The sequence below is a fragment of the Sarcophilus harrisii genome, chromosome 3 (genome assembly GCF_902635505.1).
Source record: "Sarcophilus harrisii chromosome 3, mSarHar1.11, whole genome shotgun sequence".
NCBI classification, from domain to species: Eukaryota; Metazoa; Chordata; class Mammalia; order Dasyuromorphia; family Dasyuridae; genus Sarcophilus; species Sarcophilus harrisii.
In genome coordinates this window covers 346,677,823-346,699,570 of record NC_045428.1, presented here as the reverse complement: position 1 = coordinate 346,699,570, position 21,748 = coordinate 346,677,823, and the positions used below count along the sequence as shown (strand labels likewise).

At 32.9% G+C, this 21,748-nt stretch overlaps 1 protein-coding gene and 1 pseudogene across 1 annotated transcript in view; one reads left to right on the top strand and one right to left on the bottom strand.

Annotated features, from left to right (window-relative positions):
* LRP1B (LDL receptor related protein 1B) overlaps nucleotides 1-21,748 on the top strand; it is a 2,378,573-nt gene that overhangs the window by 1,466,916 nt on the left and 889,909 nt on the right. Inside the window, exon 15 of the mRNA XM_031963676.1 lies at nucleotides 711-833. Within this exon, the coding sequence (XP_031819536.1) occupies nucleotides 711-833 (123 nt within the window). The remainder of the gene's footprint in view (nucleotides 1-710; nucleotides 834-21,748) is intronic.
* On the bottom strand, nucleotides 14,455-16,135 carry LOC111719742 (annotated as a pseudogene).

Sequence of the window (21,748 nt, the reverse complement as noted above, 5' to 3'; positions counted from 1 at the left end):
TTATTGCATACAGCACAGTTTTATGACGTGTTTTCCCCCTCCTTTTTTATTATTCTCTATGTGACATATCTAGTTCCTATGGCATTTGATATAATAACCTGCCTGTCACTTTAATAAAAAAAAATTTACTTGGACCTTAACTGCTAATATAATTCAAAACCTCTTTTGTATTATTCTGTTATGTCCTTGAATAATTAAATACACTTTATTTGAGGGCTTAAGTGTCTAAGTTGGCATAATTAAATTGTTATTTATTTATATCTTATAAAAATGAGGTCTAGAATTGTGAACAGCTGGTGAGATTAATATTGCCTATTGACTTACTAAGACCTTTGCAATGTTAGTATGTACATTTATATATGTATATACATTCATACATAATTATGATGTCATTATTTAATCTTTGCTTAGTATATTCAGGCTCATATGTATACATTTATTGATCTTTAAGAACCATAATTTTAGTGTTGAAGCCACTTTAATGATCATTTATTCCAACTCTTCTAATTTTCTAAATGAAGAAATTGAAGCAGATTGTTTCAGTTCGGATCAGAGCAGGACTAGGACCTTCATTGTACATGTACACAGTTGTATATGCACAGATGTTTACAGAGCAATAAACAGACAATTCATGAGCAGAGGCTAAAGACAAAGTGTCTGGCTTGGCTTTGCAGATTTTTTAAATCCTTTTCTTGACCTTTCCTTTAAAGGTAATAATGCCTGTCGGGTAAATAATGGTGGCTGTGGAACACTTTGCTTAGCCATTCCTGGAGGTCGAGTTTGTGCTTGTGCAGATAATCAACTTCTCGATGAAAATGGAACCACATGTACATGTAAGTTTCCTTTCTTGTGAAAACTGGAGTAATGTCCCATTATGAAAAGGAGAGAACAGAAAGGAGTGAACAAAAATGAAATGTAAATGTAAATCCAGAGGATCATGGAGGTTCATTGCTATGGAGGAACTTACTTAACTCAAGTACAAGTATATAAATTGTTCTGAAAAGTAAAAAAAAAAAAAAAAGTGTGAATTATGACAGCAAATTAGTAATTATGTGCAACATACAAGTAAAATATACATAAATATATGTCTGGGGGGTAAAACAGTAGCTTGAATAGATTCTGGTATACTACAGGGTAAGTTTTCTTGCATATTTTCTTATAAAATATTTTCTTTCATATTATTGGCATGTTATTTAATATCTGTAGTCAGCTGGTCAAATAACAAATATTGATTAAGTACCTACTGTGTACAAGGCATGATGCTAGGCACTGATATAAAAACATAAAAATGAAACATTATGCCTTCACAGAGTTAGAATTCCACTGGACTAATTCAACACATACGTAAATATTATATGTGTGTGTGCATGTATCTCTATGTGTGTATTGTGTGTGTGTTATGTAATGTCAGTTTGGGAGATGGGGTTAAGTTATTACCAGAAGAGGGATCAGAAAATCTCCTCATCAAGGAGATGATAGTTCTTAAGTTTTTAAAGGTAAAAGTGGACTCTGAAAATCCTCAAGAAGATTATTCATAAGTAAAATTGTAGTTGTTCATTTAAAAGATACTTTCAAATGATTAAAAAAATAAAGATTTGTCAGAAGCAGAATCTAAGCTCTAGTGCTCCTTAAAGTTTGCTGTCAAACTGAGACAAACAGGATTAAATGAATTGCCCAAAATAATACAGTAAGTAGATGTCTGAGGCTAGATTTGAACTCAAGGAAATTTATGGATTTATAGAATGAAATAATTGACTGTGGTCAGATCTTTCTAAGACTCTCCCGCCAATACCTCATAGGGATATAAAGGTTATTCAGAATTGACCCTGGGGTTTTTGAATGCCTGTTTTGTATTTCTTTCATTCAACAACTTCTCTCTATCACCTTAATATAGGCCCCCAACATTGGCCCTCAACATCTCTCACCTATTCTACTTCAATGGCTTCTTGATTTCATTTCTTCATTCTAGTCTCTATTTCCAGTTAATTCTTCACACAGATGTCCAATTCATCTTGATAAAAAGACAGATATTATCATTTCACTCTTGCCCAAAAGATTTTAACTAGTTTCCCATCACCTTATTCTGATCTTCCTTTAAGGCTCGTCTCAGTACCCTAATCTTTCTAAAGCCATTTTTGGTGTACTCAGTTTTTGTTCTATCTCCATGATTTTTTTCTTTTGAGAAAAATATGTTATCTATTCATTTTTAATTTATATTTATGTAAAGTTATATCTCCCTAGGATTATGTAAACTCCTTGAAGAGGAGAGCTATTTCATTTTTGTCTTTTTCTTTCTAATATCTAGTCCTTATACATAAAGAGCACTTGATAAATGTTTATTCAAATGAGTGTGATTGCTAAAATAAAAAGGCTTCAAGTACTGACCTGATGAGAGATAAAATATGCCTAATTCTGGAATAGCCTTCAAATTTAGGGCAGAAATGCCAGTTATTAGAAAATGACTCTTTATAATCCTATTTGGGGTTTTCTGGGCAAAGATACTGGAAGGATTTATCATTTCCTTCTCCAATTCATTTTACATATGAGGAACTAAGGTAAGCAAGATTTAATACCTTTCCAAGGTTACACAGCTGGAAAGTTTTTGAGGCCATATTTGAACTCAATTCTTCCTGACTCCCGGCCAGGTTCTCTTTCCACTGCATTACCTGGCTACCCTTGTTTTGCATACAATTTTTAGTTTATTTTAATTTACTCAACTGTGCTAATGTTTTATTTCTCTAGTCAAGTGAATGGAATCCCACTTAAGAAAGGAACTTTCTTATTCATTCTTTGTATTCCCAGTATCTGGGACATTGTAAGCAAATAATAAATTCTTATTGATTCATTTGTAAGAGAACTGATAAAATTAGTTGAAAAGAACTATATGGATATAAAAGAAATTAATTGACCAATTCAGATTTGTTAAAAACATGAACAGTAGATCATTAGTATTAAGTCACATTATCAGGATGCTGAGATTGGGAGAACATTTAAAATACTTATATTACTGAAGCAGATAAAAACAGGTTGAGAGAAACTAACAGGATTCAAACCCAGTAGTGAAGTGGGAAGGATGTCTACCCTAAGAAGACTTCTTCTAGTGGAATGGGCAGATAAGGATTTATTCCTATCGCACAAATGCTGCTGAAGCAGAAACTTTGATCTTAGAGCTTAGTTAGACAGTGAAGGCACCATGGTTATCCATTGTATCCTAGGCCAATGGGAATCCAAGTCATCTTAACTTGATCTACCACTAGGTTTTGATGAATTTGGAAGAAAGAGTGAAACTGATGACTTTGTGTAATTCTGCCTCACTTAAATTTAATTCACAGCCAAGTCAAGATATCATCCCATGATTATGTGAGGAATATTCAAACTCTAAAGGAGCTGAAAGAGTCCAAGACCAATTAGAAGCAACAGAAAGTAACAACTATTACTGTTAAAGATAACAACGGCGCAAATAATTCTTTAGAACAAAAATGATATAGGAGGACCTTGGGACCATGCTTTATAAGGATCATTTGAAAGAAGTAAAGATGTTTTGCTTATAGAATAAAGATATTACTGGGACATGATAGCTGTTTTGAATTATTTGCACAGTCATTATTTGCATGAAAAATAAGATTTATTCTTTTTTGGTCTTAGAAAGAAAAACCTGAACTCATTTGGATAAAATTATATGGACATTTAAATTTGATATGAAAATACTTCCTAAAATTAGAAAAGTAGAATTGTTTTTCCTCAAGAGATAATAGGCTCTGCTTCACTAGAGATTTTCAAGTAAAGACTGAATGACCACTTATCACAAGGTTTATGTTGAAGGAGATAGCGTGTCCAAAGTGCTTTCTGACTGACATCCTATGATTCTGTGGTATAAGTAGAGTGTGACATATTCCTAATAATTGTTTACATCAGAATAGTAGCATGAAAATTTTTAAAACTGATTAAGAAGAATAAGTTATGTAGTAAGTTTGAAAGGCAACATGAAAGCTATTTTACTACTGTTGGGATATTGAAATGTCAGTGACACAGTGGCAAGAGTAATGATTTGGGTTCATCAAATGACAAATTTGAATTTAGGCTGAAGTCATGCAGTTACTTTAGTACCTCAGTCACTGTAAGTAATTTTTTCCATTCACTTTCCTAAGTAGGGGTTGGACTAGAAATCATCATCATTCCTTCATCTATATGTATTAATATATGAATCAGAGTAAGTTAATTGGCTGGATATTCTATGGAGGATTTACTAAAAAACATGAAGATAAAATTACTATAGAAAAGTATGGAAGTCATAATTTGTACTGATGGAAGGAGTAGTTACAACAGTGGGATTAGTGGGATGCAAAAATCTTCCTTCTTTTTTCTTACCTTCCTAATGAACCTTTTTATCCACAAGAGGTGTATTGATTGGTTATTCACTTTAATTCTTCTCTGGACAAACAATATCAGAATCTTAGCATTATAGAATACTAAAGCTCAATAAGTCCTCTAAGATTTGTTCAATCCCTTATTTTTTTTTCAAATGAAATGAAAATCCAATTGCATTGAGTAACTAATCTTCCTTGAACTTCTTGTCTTTCTTTTCAGCAGTTCCTAATGTTTATGCTCTTAATTTATATTCAGAGCAGCCCTTGATGTACTTTTTTTTTCTTTTATAAACCAGATTCTACCCATATAAAAACATTTCTTGGTGGTTTAAGCAGATGAGCATGGGTACACAAAGCATGATTTGTCCTGGAGCCCATATTTGACTAAGTATAGCCCTATATATTTTCTTTTGATCTTCATTCCTCCACATGGCCAATCAATTAGAAGTCTGATGATTCTGACTATATCTTTCCCAGGGGTGACTGCCAGAATCATTTTATTTTTTTCACCTTGCCTCTGGTTGTCTACTTGATATTGGATGCTCTCCTGCCATCCCTGCCAAATAAAGCAAAATGAAACATGCTAACTGGTTTCTTGGAATCCAAAGTCATAAATTTCTTATATGGAATTCTCACTTAGTGCAGCCTTCTACTTGAAACTTGGAAAAATTTAGATTGACAGTTTTAACACTCACACACATACACATACACGCACACACAAAGGAATATATGCATTATTTACCTCTGAATTGCTCATGTTATCATTGGACATCTTGGTATAAATACATTTAAAAGTAACCTTTGACTAATAGTTAAAGAAGCTCTAGACAATCATTGTTTGTCATAAAGCAGTTCTTAGGAGATATGTAATTTGTTATAATTTTGCATGTATTATTATAGACAGTGAAAGTTTTGTAATTTTTTCTCAGCTCACTTGATTCCAATATTTATTATATATAAATAAAATAAGTCCAATTCTAAGAAAATATAAAGAGGTGAGCATATGTGGGTTACTGATTAATTTCAGTAAACATTGTAAAAAGGATGTAAACTAGTTTGTTCTAATTTATACTCTTTTTTTTTCCTACATCCATTTGGAATAGTATTTTCTCTTTGTAGTAACCAATTTGTTTTGGTGAGCATTTTCATCAAGCCCCTCAGAGAAACCTGTTTCTGGTTTGTTTGGCAGTGCTTCTGATCAGTGAGAATGAAAGAATATTGTATGAACAGGCAATGCAGTGAATACATTACTAAACCTCACTACATATTTCCCTCAAGCTTCCTTTCTGTCATTCACACAAAGGGAAAAAATGGCATCTTAAATTTTTTACATATTGATGAATCTCAGATTGTACCACTGCATATAAAAAAGGTTTGATATTTGGTGCAGTTTGAGAAATTTTGAAGTATATCGTCTTCCTCTTACTTCACCATTTTAACTTTTCCCTTATTTCCCTTATTTAAGTATTTCCCTTATGCACAATGTTCTTGTGAAATATTCTCTTTGTTTCCTTGGAAAAGAATAAATAAAAGAGTGAAAAGTACTTACTTCAAATATTCAAGTGACATGCTCACAACCTATCACCACCACATTCCTTTCTTAATAAAGTAGGCATTTCAAATGGTCACTGTTTCATCAGTCTTTCTATTTTATACCATTTAGATCTTATAATCTACATTATAGGAGAGTGGAAATTTGGCAACACTAGCCAAGTGACCAAACTATATAGTTATAATTTTTTAATCTCCCTGAGAGAGGATTCTGGAAAGATGGAAAAGTAGAACAGAAAATTCTAAGCTCTCCTGATTTTTCCCACAAAGAAGACAAAAGAGTGCCTCGGAGCAAACATATAATGATAAAAGCAAATGAGATTTGGAGCAGAATAGTGGTCCTGTTGGGACATTCTTAGAAGATCCAAAGAAAGAAACCAAGCTGAAGATGTAGTCCTCATGGAGTATAAACCCTTTCAGGCTAGTTACTCTGAAACAATAATCAGCAAGCCCTGGGGCTACCTGGGTTGGCAGGTAATTTTTTTTTGTTTGTTTTTATTATAGTTTTTATATACAAAACATATGCATGGGTAATTTTTCAACTTTGACCCTTGCAAAAACTTCTGTATCAACTTTTCCCCTCCTTTCCTCCACCCCCTCCCCTAGATGGCAGATAGTTCCATACATATAAAATATGTTAAAGTATATGTTAAATACAATATATGTATACATATTTATACAGTTAACTTGTTGCACAAGAAAGATTGCACTTAGAAAGAAGGTAAAAATAACCTGAGAAGAAAAAACAAAAATGCAAGCAAGCGATAACAGAAAGAGTGGAAATGTTATGTTATGGTCCATATTCATTTCCCAGTGTTCTTTCTCTGGATGTAGCTGGTTCTGTTCATTACAGATCAATTGGAACTGATTTGGATCCTCTCATTGTTGAAGAGAGCCACATCCATCAGAATTCATCATCATGTAGTATTGTTGAAGTGTATAATTATCTCCTGGTTCTGCTCATTTCACTTAGCATCAGTTCACTTATGTCTCTCCAATCCTCTGTATATTCATTCTGCTAGTTATTTCTTATAGAACAATACTATTCCATAACATTCATATACCACAATTTATTGAGCCATTCTCCAGTTGATGGGCATCCATTCAATTTCCAGTTTCTTACCAGTACAAAAAGGGCTGCCAGAAATATTTTTGCACATACAAGTCCCTTTCCCTTCTTTAATATGTCTTTAGGATATAAGCCCAGTAGTAACACTGCTGGATCAAAGGGTATGCACAGTTTGATAACTTTTTATAGTTCCAAATTGCTCTGCAGAATGGTTGGATCTGTTCACAACTCCATCAACAATGCATCAGTGCCCCAGTTTTCCCACATCCTATCCAACATTTGTCATTATTTTTTCCTGTCATTTTAGCCAATCTGACAGGTGTGTAGTGGTATCTCAGAGTTGTCTTAATTTGCATTTCTTTGATGAATAATGATTTGGAGCATCTTTTCATATAATTAGAAATAGTTTCAATTTCATCATCAAAAAATTGTCTGTTCATATCCTTTAACCATTTATCAATTGGAGAATAGCTGGATATCTTATAGAGTTAATTCTTTATATATTTTGGAGATGAAGCCTTTATTAGAATCTTTAGCTATAAAAATGTTTTCCCAGTTTACTGCTTTCCTTCTAATACTGTCCACATTAGTTTTATTTGTACAAAAGCTTTTAAACTTGATATAATCTAAATTTTCTATTTTGTGATCAATAATGATTTATAGTTCTTCTTTGGTCACAAATTCCTTCCTCCTTCACAGGTCTGAGAGGTAAACTATGCCATGTTCCTCTAATTTATTTATAATATCATTCTGTATGCCTAGATCATGAACCCATTTTGACCTTATCTTGGTGTACAGTGTTAAGTGTGGGTCAGTGCCTAGTTTCCGCCATACTAATTTCCAATTTTCCCAGCAATTTGTGTCAAATAATAAATTCTTATAGCAAAAGCTGTGTTCTTTGAGTTTGTTAAACACTAGATTGCTACAGTTATCGACTATTTTGTCCTGTGAACCTAACCTATTCTACTGATCAACTAGTCTATTTCTTAGCCAATACCAAATAGTTTTGGTAACTGCTGCTTTATAATACAGTTTTAGATCAGGTACAGCTAGGCCACCTTCATTTGATTTTTTTTTTTCATTAGTTCTCTTGAAATTCTCGACCTTTTCTTCTTCCAGATGAATTTTGTTGTTATTTTTTCTAGGTCATTAAAATAATTTCTTGGGAATCTGATTGGTATAGCACTAAATAAATAGATTAGTTTAAGTAGTATTGTCATCTTTATTATATCGGCTCCACCTATCCAAGAGCACTTAATAGTTTTCCAATTTTTTAGATCTGACTTTACTTGTGTGAAAAGTGTTTTGTAGTTTTACTCATATAATTCCTGACTTTCCCTTGGCAGATAGATTCCCAAATATTTTATGCTATTGACAGTTATTTTAAATGGAATTTCTCTTTGTATCTCTTGCTGTTGAATTTTGTTAGTGATGTATAAAAATGCTGATGATTTATGTGGATTTATTTTGTATCATGCAACTTTGCTAAAATTGTGCATTATTTCTAATAGCTTTTTAGCAGAATCTCTGGGGTTTTCTAAGTATACCATCATATCATCTGCAAATGATAATTTGATTTCCTCATTATCTACTCTAACTCCTTAATTTCTTTTTCATCTCTTATTGCCTAAGCAAAAGATTCTAATACAATATTGAATAATAATGGTGATAGTGGGCAACCTTGTTTCACTCCTGATTTTATTGGGAATATTAATTTAAAATTAGCAATTTTATTTCTTGATCTGATCAGGATGGGTAACCTTGCCTTTTTGACTTCACCTGAATCATAGTAGTTTCTACTTGAGCCTTTTATCTTTACTCTGTATGTATCGCTCTGCTTCAAGTGTGTTTCCTATAAACAACATATTGTAGGATTCTGATTTTTAATCAAGTCTATTATCCAGTTTATCAACATTACATATGATGCTTACTGATGGTTTTAAATAGATGCTATTGACTTTTTTTTAAAGTCCATTTATTCCTATACTCTCTTGTGTTTTTAATAGGAATGGGTGTTGGATTTTATTAAATGCTTTTTCTGTATCTATTGAGATGATCATATGGTTTTTATATATATTTATATATGTACATGAAGTTGAAGTATGAGCTGATTGTAAAAAGCATGTAGGAAAAGCTAAAATGAATAATTATATAAATGAGGTGCTAGCAGAAGAACTTGACTGAGGATTTAGATGGGAGAGGAGGGCTGGTAGTTCTAGAATCCTACTCACAATGGGAATGGGTTAAAGAGGAGATGATACATACATATTTAGTAGGGCATACAATTCTTCTAAATTCATAAAGAAATAAAGATGGCAGAGAATAGGATAAGGAGAGTATAGGAAAATGTGTAGATTAATAGGAATGGAAGAAAGTAGATTAAAAGGTATGGGATAAAGAGAAAGGAAAAGGATGAGAGATAATTATGAGAGATCCTGGGTGTAGGGGAAGGCTAAATATTAGCAAGGCAAGGAAGTGAGTAGAAGTAAAACAGAAAATTTAGCAGGTATAGGAAATAAGAGATATACATAATAACAATAATAGCGATGATCAGGAATAGAATTTACAAAAAAAAAAAAAAACAAGGGCAGTTACTATTGTTCTCAGACAAAATTAAAGTTAAAATAGTTTTTTTCAAAAGAGAAAAATAAGGAAACTACACTATATGTCAGCCATATTAATCACTATTGTTTTAGACTATTTAAAATAACCGAGTATAAGGTTGAAATATTGTAGTGATGTAGGAAATGATGAATTGGTGGATTTAGAAAAATACGGAAAAACTTGGACTTATGAAAAATGATGTTATCCATCTTTAGAGAAACAGAGAATAAAGAAGCTTAATATGGTCTTGCGTAAATGTATAAGAGTATATATGTGTATATATGTAAATGATGATAGATATCCAGCTATGTGTATGTATGTATGTATGTATGTCTCTATGTATGTACATATCTTCATTTAATTATAGCCTTCTTAGAGAAGGTAGAGTGGGGAAAAGGGAAAAAAAAGAATAAATTAAAAAAACACAGGAGAGAACAAAAGAAAACCTATAAGAAAGCAAAGATAGATAGCTCTGAACACAATGAGTCTTATTTATTAGATAGGCTTCTATGAAATGGAAATCTATATTTTCATATTTTTAATCCTCTTTTATGTTCAGCTGTGCACATTGGAATGTTTTTCTGTTATTTTCTTTTTTTTTTCTTTATTTTAAATAAATAAATTATTTTTTAAATCACTCTGGAATTTGTTTGTGTGTGTGTGTGTGTGTGTGTGTATAAAATCTCCCAGAGTGATTAAAAAAAATAATCTATTTGTTTAAAATAAATGAAAATGAACACATGGCTAGCCCAGGCATCTTTCTTAAAATGGATCTAGAACTAAAGAGTAACATTAAAGTTTTTACTTTTCATCATTTGAGACTACAAAAACCAATCTGTAATTGGGCGAACCACTGAGAAATGTTCTGCTAACTATATCTTTAACCAGATATTTTTAAATCACTTAAAGCCAAGTTTCTACCAATTTAGTGAACTTACTACTAGTAGTCTTCACTACCATGACTATCAACATTATATTAATATATGGACTTTCTTAATTCTTGTATGACATATTTAATATCAATTGAAAAATTATGTCATAGCTTAGCACATGGATTGTTTTTTCCAGAATGACATTTCAGGAATAATCACAACCTACAAAATTCAAATATATAGAACCATATTACTTTAATTAAATAAGTCAAATTTGGGAGAGAATGGGAGCCATTTAGTCTGGAGAAGGCAATGAATTCTCTCCTTATAGCCTGGGATTCCAGACTGCTTCCTCATATGCATCACACTAAAAAAATGATTTCAATGTTTATATAATTTGGCTCACTGTGTTACCTTTGTACAAGGTAAAGTGTTGCACAATTACCTCCTCATGGCAAACTGAGACCTCTTTCACCTTCTAAAACACCAAATATATGCCCCTGTCACAGACAGTACACCAGAATAGTTGGGTCATTTATCTGTTCTGCTGTGACAAGCCTTATGTTCTAGGATATATGTAATCTAATACGTAGTAAAAAGTTTAAGGCAGTAAAAAGTTTAGGAGTCCTATCCAGATGAATATTTATGGCTTTCTGTGAGCAGGAACTCACAAAAGATTATGTACCACTTAGGTTGGCTGCTCAGAAGACCACTCTATCTAATGAAAGGTCATCCTGCTGTGATGAACGAAAGAAAAACCCAAACTCATAGCATCATTTTTCACAGTGTCTTCCTGTAGTAGAGGGAAAAAAAGCTTATATTAAGGCCTACAATAAACTATAGCTCCATATTTTCCTTTAACTGTTCTTCTATTCCTGCTAAAAGTAAATGAAAAGTTGGAGCTACTCCACCCCTGGTGTGTAAAAATCTTCATATCGGATTCTAATAAAGGAGATAACAATCTATCCTGAGACACAAGGTACTAAAGAGCAATACAACTGTATTCAGGTCAATGAACAAAAGGGCTATTAGCTTATTCTCCACATGACTTTAAATAATCACATCTTGTATACTATTTATATAACCTTTGGTAATTTGTTAGAAGATGTTTAATTATATTTGGGGAGCTGAGTGGTAGAGTGGAATGAGTTCTGTCCTTAAGAGTCATAAAGATGCCACAATAATAGCTCTAGAGCTAGAAAGAAATGGAAATCTAATCTAATCTTTTCACTGGACAGATTAGAAAAATGAGGTCTATTGAGATTAAGGGATGCATAAAATGATTTATAAAAATATAATAAGTGTTGGGGCAGGATTAGAACTCAGGTCATCTGACTCCAGAGTCAGCATTCTTTCTATTGAGTTCATCTTTTGCTTCTGACCCTTACAAACTGCATGACTACTGGCAAACAACATTGCTTTTCAAAGTCTTCATCTGTAAAATGGGGCCACCAAGACCTATCCTGTTTCTCTCAAAGAGTTAGTTTAAGAAAAGCATTTTGTGGCTTTTAAGATGCTATATAAATATGATCAGTTGTTGTAGCTGTTCATCTATCTCATTTTTGAATTCTTTGACATACTCAAATAAAGAGTCCTTGGAAATGTCGGTACCCTGCTATTATTAATACTAATACTACAGTATTATTAGTACTACAATAATACTGTTATTATTTTTCATTCCTCCCATATTTTTATATTATCTAGAGATAAGTGGTCCTAAAATGGGTAATTTTCTTGATACCATCTTTATATCTGATTTTCATTTTTATGATGAGATTCATAGAGACAGATAAATGATGCAGCTAGATGACTCTGGATACATCATCAGACCTAGAGTTCAAATCAGGTCTTAGACATTTACTAGTTTTGTAAGCTTGGCCAAATCACTTACCCTCTATTTATCCAGGAAGCAGCTAGGTAACTCAGTGAATGGATTGCTGGGCCTGGAGTCAAGAAGATGGAGTTCAAATCCAGTCTATGGCACTCACTAGCTGTGTGACCCTGTGAAAATCATTTAGTCTGTTTGTCTTAATTCTCTGGAGAGAGAAATGGTAAACTACTTCAGTATCTTTGCCAAGAAAAATTAATAGATGGTATTGTCTATGGGCTCTTGAAGAGTCAGACAGGAATAAATGAACAACAATAAAGGGATGCAATGAATAGAAACTCAGAGTTAGGAAGCACTAAGTTCAAATTTGGCCTCAGAAATTTGCTATCTACAAGATTTATCTCTCTGCCTCTATTTCCTTTTCTTTCAAAAGAGTGATAATAACTATCCTTCCGCTATGCATTTATATATGATGTTCTCCATATTATTCCAAAAAATTGAAATACATAATTGCTTTATATAATTGAATAAAAGCACTCAATGGGTATTGAGTTATTTTCTGTTCTTTATTTAAAGCATCCTTGGTACAACTCCAATAGCAGATACAATAATGGAAATTATGTACATTTCATTTTCTTAACCATTTGATTTTTATTTCCTCAGCTAGGAATATGCATATATGCATACACACATTCATATAGCTATATGCATATCTATATGTATATACAAATATATCTATTATATATTTTCATTCCATTGTATTTATTTGGGAAATTTATATTTATTATAGAAGAACTGAAATAGAGAGTTAAACTGATTCTGAACAATGACCTATTTTATCTTAAATTTTCTTCATATTTTTCTTGTTTTTTAATAAAGAACCGTTCTTCATAAATTATTCAGATATTTTAGGGTTATCATTATGTTTGAGTACATTCATATATTCATAGAGCATGAAGATGCCATGAGGGCAAAATTAAGTTAAAGGCTTTATCGTAATCAACCAAGACAGTATTACTTTTAGGACTTCTCAGGCAGCTTGTTCAATAACTGCAATTGAAAACAAATTATTATTATCTTCAATTTTTTTCTACATACACTTTATTGCTCCTTAGCCAATACATTGTTCTTTTGTGTTTCCAGATTTTTGGAAATTTTTTTTTGAAAATTAAAAGGATTTTATTAACTTTATATGCTTTTGGGGGAAAGGATTGACATATACAAGTTGAACATCAGGGAACAGATTTGTATACACTGTTTTTCACACAGCAATTTTTTAACTCTGGGGTCAGACACAATGTTCATTTCAATAGGACTTCCACATTATTACACACATGAAAAAAATTGCTACACTATATTTAAAAATGAAATCAGACAGAACTGGACGGAGTACTCTGCTATATGCCATTCTTAATGTCTTAATATGCACCACTTTCACATGGCCTCAGAAATATCTGCTGTATGTTTATTAAAATATTGACTCAGAAAATGCATCTGAGGTCACATGTGATTGCTTATAAAATAAAATCTCTTTTCCCAGTGCTATGCATTTCATTATAGAAAAGTATTTTTTTAAATCAATGCTCTTCAAGGTGTTTATTTCAAACTAGAGATCATGCAGTCCAAAGAAGAGGTTCAATGCAGTGATTTTTTTTCACATAGACATTCTTCAAGTGTACATTTTAGCCACTATGAGACTGGCCATGTCATAGTCTCCTAGGATTCACAACTGGTTACAGAGGAGAGAATAGATTAGAACGTTTTAAGAGGCTGAGGTATACACCTTCATAGTTTCCTCCTAGTTCAATTATCAGAAAAACTGCCGGAGTAAACATACTAGAATTAGGAGTGGATGACTAAGAATCCAGAGCTCTTCCTGCAACGGGAAGGAAATTAATCTAAACCCTGTAATTCTTCAGTAGATTTGCTTATCATAAATAAATATGAATAAATTGCTTTCATGATTGGGTTCCTTTTAGGAAATGATTCAAATTGTAATCTGTTTCCTCTTCTCCCCACTGGGCTTGGGTAGGGTACATCAGATCAAAAAAAATATTTCACAAAAGACCACTGAGCACTGTTAGAATGAACCATTTGTCTTTTGTAATTAACTTTTATATGAACATTTAAATTTTAAAGAAAAGAGGTCTCTCTAATAAGCTACATAACAGAAGTTTTATATTTCAGTGTTTCTTTCTCACCATGAATACCATAAAATTAATTTAAGACAAATACTTATCACTGAAATCTATGTAAGCACATGACAATTGATTCCAACTTTACTTGAGGGGTGAAATCTTCAGGGGTATCATGATTCTTGACTCCATTTCCTGAATTAGAAGCACTGTATAATAGCCCCATTCTTCCCAGCCATTTCTATACCACGCTGCATTCAGGGTGTCTTCCCTGGACTTCAGGTCTTTGTAAGCCTAAAGATGATGTACCATATATAACTGCCCAATCTGAGAGGAAAATCCCTCCAACTGCTTCCTCATTGTCCTGTCTGAAATGAATTGCATGAGCCCAATAGTTGCTCCATTCAACCATTGTTCCTGTTCTAAGTGGGTAAGGCCTGAGTTCATATATGTTAGGCCCTGGTCTGGAGACAGGTTCATTCCAGAAACTCCCCTCTAACAGCAGCTGTTTTTTTCTAGAAAGCAGCATGTTGCCCTTTCCTTCTGGAAGGCCACAAATTCCTTATTTTCTCTGAACTTACTAGTGGCCTCACTGAGGGCTGGGTAGCATCCCTCCTATGGCCAGAAGTGGAATGGGTATTCCAAGGCCTCACCAAGGTATAAGGATAGTGTTTTTCTTCTTGAATCTTGGTCAGCACCTCTAGACAAATTTTGTTGATTGCTTCTAGGCATTCTGGCTTCACATTGTGAAATTATTTTGTACATATTGCTAGTTGCCTTTTTGGCTAGGAGATTGGAGTGAGCATCTTTTCTTGGGTCAATTTGTCGGACAAATAAAGATTTTAACCAACTATCTTCACAGGATCTGTTAGTAGAGGTTGTCACGCCCTTGAGGACCGACCATAGGCCCGAGAGAGGAGTAGGAGGGAGAGGGGAGGGGGAAAGGGGTGTGCTGTGGTTCCCAGGGACCGCAACCACAGCACTAGTATTGCATCTTCAATTTGGGAAAAAATTTGGGGAAAAAAATCCATGAATGTTTTATATAAAATGCAAAAAGATATAATCAATTTATATTTAAAGGAATTGCTGGCATTACCACCTTCTAATAATAGGTATATAAAGTCTTAGTTTTAGAAGGATGATATCAGATTTGTGCATAGACAAGAAACTGTATAGTGCTTTCCTCATTATTCATATGCCATTGTGAACTATTTGAACCAAAAAAAAAAACAAAAAAAAAAAAAACCTGAATTTTGCTTTATCCTGTCACTATCTAATTTTGTAAGGAAGCAAGAATTTCAATCATTTTGGATATATATACATATTCTATACTATATCATAATAGTCTTGTAAAAGTTATCTATCTTTTGTTGCTATATTGCTGAATCTATTCACAACCACAACATTTATAGAAAATTTCAAAATTTTCACATCCATATTTATGGATTTGCTTTATTCTCAACTTTTCTTCTCAAGATTTGGCAACATATATATAAATATATAATATATATATATATATATATATATATATATATGGTGCACATTATTTGTGTGGATGTTGCTTTATCTCCTGATTTGCCTTTTGCTTTTGATTATTGTTGAAAGAATCTAGATTTTTGGCTTTACTTTTATTTTCCATATTCCTTTGTTCTTTCATTTACTTTTAAAGACTTTGCTAGGTAACATAGTAGGTAGATTTCTAACCGCATGAGTTGGCTAGATCTAATCTTCCAAGGCCTCTCCATAGATTCTTTTTCCCTGAGGCAATTGAGGTTAAGTGACTTGCCCAGGGTGACACAGCTATAAAGTGTTAAGTGTCTGAGGTCACATTTGAACTCAGGTCCTCCTGACTTCAAAGCTGATGCTTTCTCCACAGATTTTTTTGATAGTTCTCAATCCATTTCTGGCATTGTGATGTTCGACATATGTCTGTAGCTCTCTTTCTTGAAAGATTTTTCCTTATTCCTATTTTCTATTCCTAGTCTTATATTTTCCTATTATTTTATTCCTATTCCTATTTTTCCCTATTAATTTTTGTTATTTCTTAGTCTAACAATAGCTGCCCCATATATCACTATGTATAGACTTTGAAATTGTTTTATACTTTCTGTCAAATGTTATGGGACAATATATTCACCAATGATGTTTAGAGGAGATATATTTTCTTATTATTCTGTTTTTGCATGATTGTTTTGCTAGTTGTATTCATGCCATCAGACTCAGATACCATCCAAGGGTGCTCATTTCTTTTGCAAAATTATTTTAATTATGCCAATCCAGTTTTTATCATCTGCTTGACTATCAGATATAATTTCTAGAATTTGCATTAAGGTAAATATTTTCATAACTTCAGGAGTATTCAACTTTCTCCCTTTAGATTTTAGTAGATCTTTGATTTATGCATCAAATCAAATTAATTTAGGGTTAAGGATGAAGTGTTTGTTGTTGCTTTGTCTTAATAATCGTCCTGCACCATTCAGTAATTCTTTGTTTTGTAACTTGAAGGTGAAGTTGACATTAAATTTAAAAAAAAAAAGACTGGTTATTTTATAACATCTCATTATGATATAATATTGTCATTCAATAATTAATTAATGTCTTTAACCGCCTTCATGTACATTTGTAGTTTGCCAATTGTAATGGTCACTAAACTTGTTATAGAAGCATTTCCAATAGAAATATTTATGATTTGTTCCAAGCTTATTCTTTTGTACTCATTGGAATGGTGTGAGGAGAGCCTATAGCACTCAGTAATGTCCAATATATTTGGGAGTAGTTTTATCATTCAGCTTGATTTGCTAACCCAGATAATGGTATTATCAAAGTTCAACTGGTCATGGTATTAGGGTTAATCATTGTTAATGTTAATAATAATAAATTCCAGGATCAAGAATTCTGATCAATAAAGGAAGTAGTGATGAACTAGTATCAAATTATAAGCCCAGATTCAAAACATGGAGTTAGACACAGAAAACAGGAAGTGAAGATAAGATCAGAAATAAGAAAACAAACTGCCAGAGTAAGGTCAAAGTAGAAGAGACTCAAGATAAGGAGAATATGATGGGAAATGCCTTAAATATCTGGTTACAGCTGGTAGTGTCTTTTTCTTGACCTGACTTTGGCTTGCTATTCAACTTTGTTTGCAAAATCATGCTATTTACTGACATAGTCTCAATACTTTGAAAAAAAAAGAATTTTGTTTATGGATTTTTTTTCTTTTCTTTCAGTTTCTTGATAAATATCCCGAAGGTCTTTTCCTTTAAATGTTAATAAGAATTATTTGTGAGCTCCAGGTTTATTCCCAGGGTCCTGCATCCCATGTTTTCTTTTATCCTAGTTATTTTAAAAGATATTGTGACACAGTAGTTTTATGTTTTTATTTTTTTTATTATAACTTTTTATTGACAGAGCCCATGCCTAGGTAATTTTTTTTACAACATTATCCCTTGCACTCACTTCTGTTCCTACTTTTCCCCTCCCTCTCTTTACCCCCTCCCCCAGATGGCAAGCAGTCCTATACAAGTTAAATATGTCACAGTGTATCCTAGATACAATATATATGTGCAGAACCAAACAGTTCTCTTGTTGCACAGAAAGAATTGGATTCAGAAAGTAAAAATAACCTGGGAAGAAAGACAAAAATGCAAGCAGTTTACATTCATTTCCCAGTGTTCTTTCTTGGGGTGTAGCTGCTTCTGTCCATCCTTGGTCAATTGAAACTGAGTTAGATCTCTTTGTGGAAGAAACCCACTTCCATCAGAATACATCCTCATATAGTTTCATTGTTGAGGTATATAAGGATCTCCTGGTTCTGCTCATTTCACTCAGCATCAGTTCATGTAAGTTTTGCCAATCCTCTCTGTATTCATCCTGCTGGTCATTTCTTATAGAACAAAAATATTCCATAACATTCATATACCACAATTTACTCCGCCATTCTCCAATTGATGGGCATCCATTCATTTTCCAACTTCTAGCCACTACAAACAGGGCTGCCACAAACATTTGGCACATACAGGTCCCTTTCCCTTCTTTAGTATCTCTTTGGAGTGTAAGTCCAGTAGTAGCACTGCTGGATCAAAGGGTATAACTTTTTGAGCATAGTTCCAAATTGCTCTCCAGAATGGCTGGATGTGTTCATAGTTCCACTAACAATGTATTAGTGTCCCTGTTTTCCCAAATCCCCTCCGAAATTCCACATTATCATTCCCTGTTATTCTAGCCAATCTGACAGGTGTGTAGTAGTATCTCAGAGTTGTCTTAATTTGCATTTCTCTGATTAATAATGACTTGGAGCATATTTTCATATGGCTAGAAATCATTTAAATTTCTTCATCTGAGAATTGTCTGTTCATATCCTTTGACCATTTATCAATTGGAGAATGGCTTGATTTCTTATAAATTAGAGTCAATTCTCTATATATTTTGGAAATGAGGCCTTTATCAGAACCTTTGACTGTAAAAATGTTTTCCCAGTTTATTGTTTCCCTTCTAATCTTGTCTGAATTAGTTTTGTTTGTACAAAAACTTTTCAATTTGATATAATCAAAATTTTCTATTTTGTGATCCGTAATGATCTCTAGTTCTTCTTTGGTCATAAATTCCTTTCTCTTCCACAGGTCTGAGAGGTAAACTATCCTATGCTCTTCCAATTTATTTATAATCTCATTCTTTATGCCTAGGTCATGAACCCATTTTGACCTTATCTTGGTGTACGGTGTTAAGTGTGGTTCAATGCCTAGTTTCTGCCATACTAATTTCCAATTTTCCCAGCATTTTTTGTCAAATAATGAGTTCTTATCCCAAAAACTGGTGTCTTTGGGCTTGTCAAACACTAGATTATTAAAGTTATTGGCTGTTTTGTCCTTTGAACCTAACCTATTCCATTGATCAACTAGTTCTTAGCTAATGCCAGATGGTTTTAGTAACCACTGCTTTATAATATAATTTTAGATCTGGTACAGCTAGGCCACCTTCATTTGATTTTTTTTTTCATTAATTCCCTTGAAATTCTTGACGTTGACACAGTAGTTTTATAATTGTTCAGATCAATTTCCAGTATTCTTTACTTATAATTGACCTAATCACAGAATTACAGAGTTTGACTCAGGCATGTTAAAACAAGGTGCTAAGCACAATGCAAGAGCAAAGCTTGCCTTGCAATTCCAATGCTTTTTAATATCTTGTAAGCTATTTGCAGATGTGCTGAGAAGCCTAAATGATAGTCAAATTATCATTTGATATAGCAAAATGACATAGTGAGAGCATCAGCAATGAATTCAGCATAGATTTTGCCCAGAGTTAGAGTCATTTAATTGTACTGGGTCTGAAAGAGTTTCGTGGCTTTGTTTTATTCTATACTTCCTATGAAGTGAAAAGATGTACTATCAATGGAGTCAGAAGACAGAGGTGAACAGCCTGAGTGATCTAGAGCAAATTTCTAAAATGCTCTAGGTATCAACTCTTTCTTTTGAAAATGAAGGATTGGATCTAATGGAACCTTAGGTTTATTCCAACTCTTTGTCTATGATATATACATGTGTCCTTTTGAGGCTGTCTGAAATATGGCATATTGTACTGTAGAAGTGAATGTATGTAGTATGCAGTGTGTTTTGGGAAAAGGTACAGAAAAATCAGGGACAAACAGAAAGACACAAACACCCAAAGAGTAAAAAAGAGAGACAGAGACATAGAAGCATATAAATTGTTAATACTAATTGTGAATAATTAGGAGAAACACATAAATCTAAAAATCTATGTGAATTCATTGTCCTTTTCTTTGGAAGCATGATTAACCTGGTATTATTATTTTTTGGAACTATTTGTTTTCCATGTTGTTCTAGGTATATTAAGACATCCCTTTATTTATTCTAATGGCAGTAGATAGATTAAAAAGTGTCAAAAAGCCTATAAAATGTCTTTTTATTCCAAATATTCAAAGCCTTTGATCTTTTGTGAACAGTAAGAAGTGATCTCTGCCTTGGAACTGAACTCCATTAACACTTTTGGGCTGAGAACTTGTGAAACTGTTGTTGCAGTCATTTTCAAGGCCAGCTGCTCAGGGCAGGCTACCATCTTAGTCTAACAGATTTCTACTGAGATCTCCTAAGTTTTTTTTAGGTGACAAAATATCTCACTCTGACCTCTTAATTTCTTTGCCACTCTAAAATTTTTCTGAGGAGTTATTTTAAAGTTGTTTGAAGAGGATTGTTAGAAGAATTCAATTGAATTGTATTTTTGAATTCTTCTATATTGGTTCTGCCTCCCCCAAAAAAGAAGATTTTTTAAAAAATCAGAATGCCACTGGGGAAGAAGGATAAGTATTAACTTTTTGTAAGATAACAATCTGATTATTTTTAAAATTATCCCTCCCCCTTTTTATACCTAATCTAAAATTTGCTCATATAACTTCTTGTCCAGAGTGCTTTTATTTGTTTGTTTTGTTTTCAATCATTTAGGAATCAAACATTCATTAAGTGCTTATTATATTCAAGGCACTGTACCATGTGTTGCGGATACAGAGACAATAGGAAATGTTTTGATGTTTATTAATTGATAATAGGTTGCTGGTCCCATTTTCAGCAAGACTATTACCCATTCCTGACTCTATGTACCAGAACTGTTCTGGCATATCAGGTCAGCCATTTTAGTAATATACTAACTAGCACTCTAGATTTAAAACAGAAATGGCCCTCAGAAGTCACCTGGTTTTAACTCTCTCATTTTATAAAACTTCCATAGGTCTCTAACCTTCTATCTTGAGTATAGTAACAAGTGTACAAAAAGTTATCTACTTTGCTAAATTATAAGCCCCATGCAAACATAGACTATGGCCTATCATTGTGCTTCACTCATACATGTAATTACTCAATAAAAACTTGGTGAGTGAATGAAGGAATGAAAGTTAAATGAACATATGAAGTGACACTGGTGGTTATAATCATTTAGAAAATCAAAGATGAGATGGGACTTTTGAAATTTTGATTTTTACATGAGGCTGTACCTGTGTCATCTCCCATAATTTAAATTCTCTTCCCATTGGCTGGGGGATACTAGATCTAACAATCGAAGTTGTCAGTTAAGAGAAACCTACCTTATGTAATCACTAAGCCTAATCAGTATTAATTAGTCAGCACTGATGGATCCTTTATACCACTTGTGTAGCTGTATTTGGAAATAAGGAAAGCTTTTGGAATTACAATGAAAACAATTAATCACATTTTCTATTCTGGAAAATAGGAATCTCTGCTCATTATCTATCTTGAATTACTTTTAGAGAATTTAAAGGAACATGACATAAAAGTCCTAATATTTATACTATT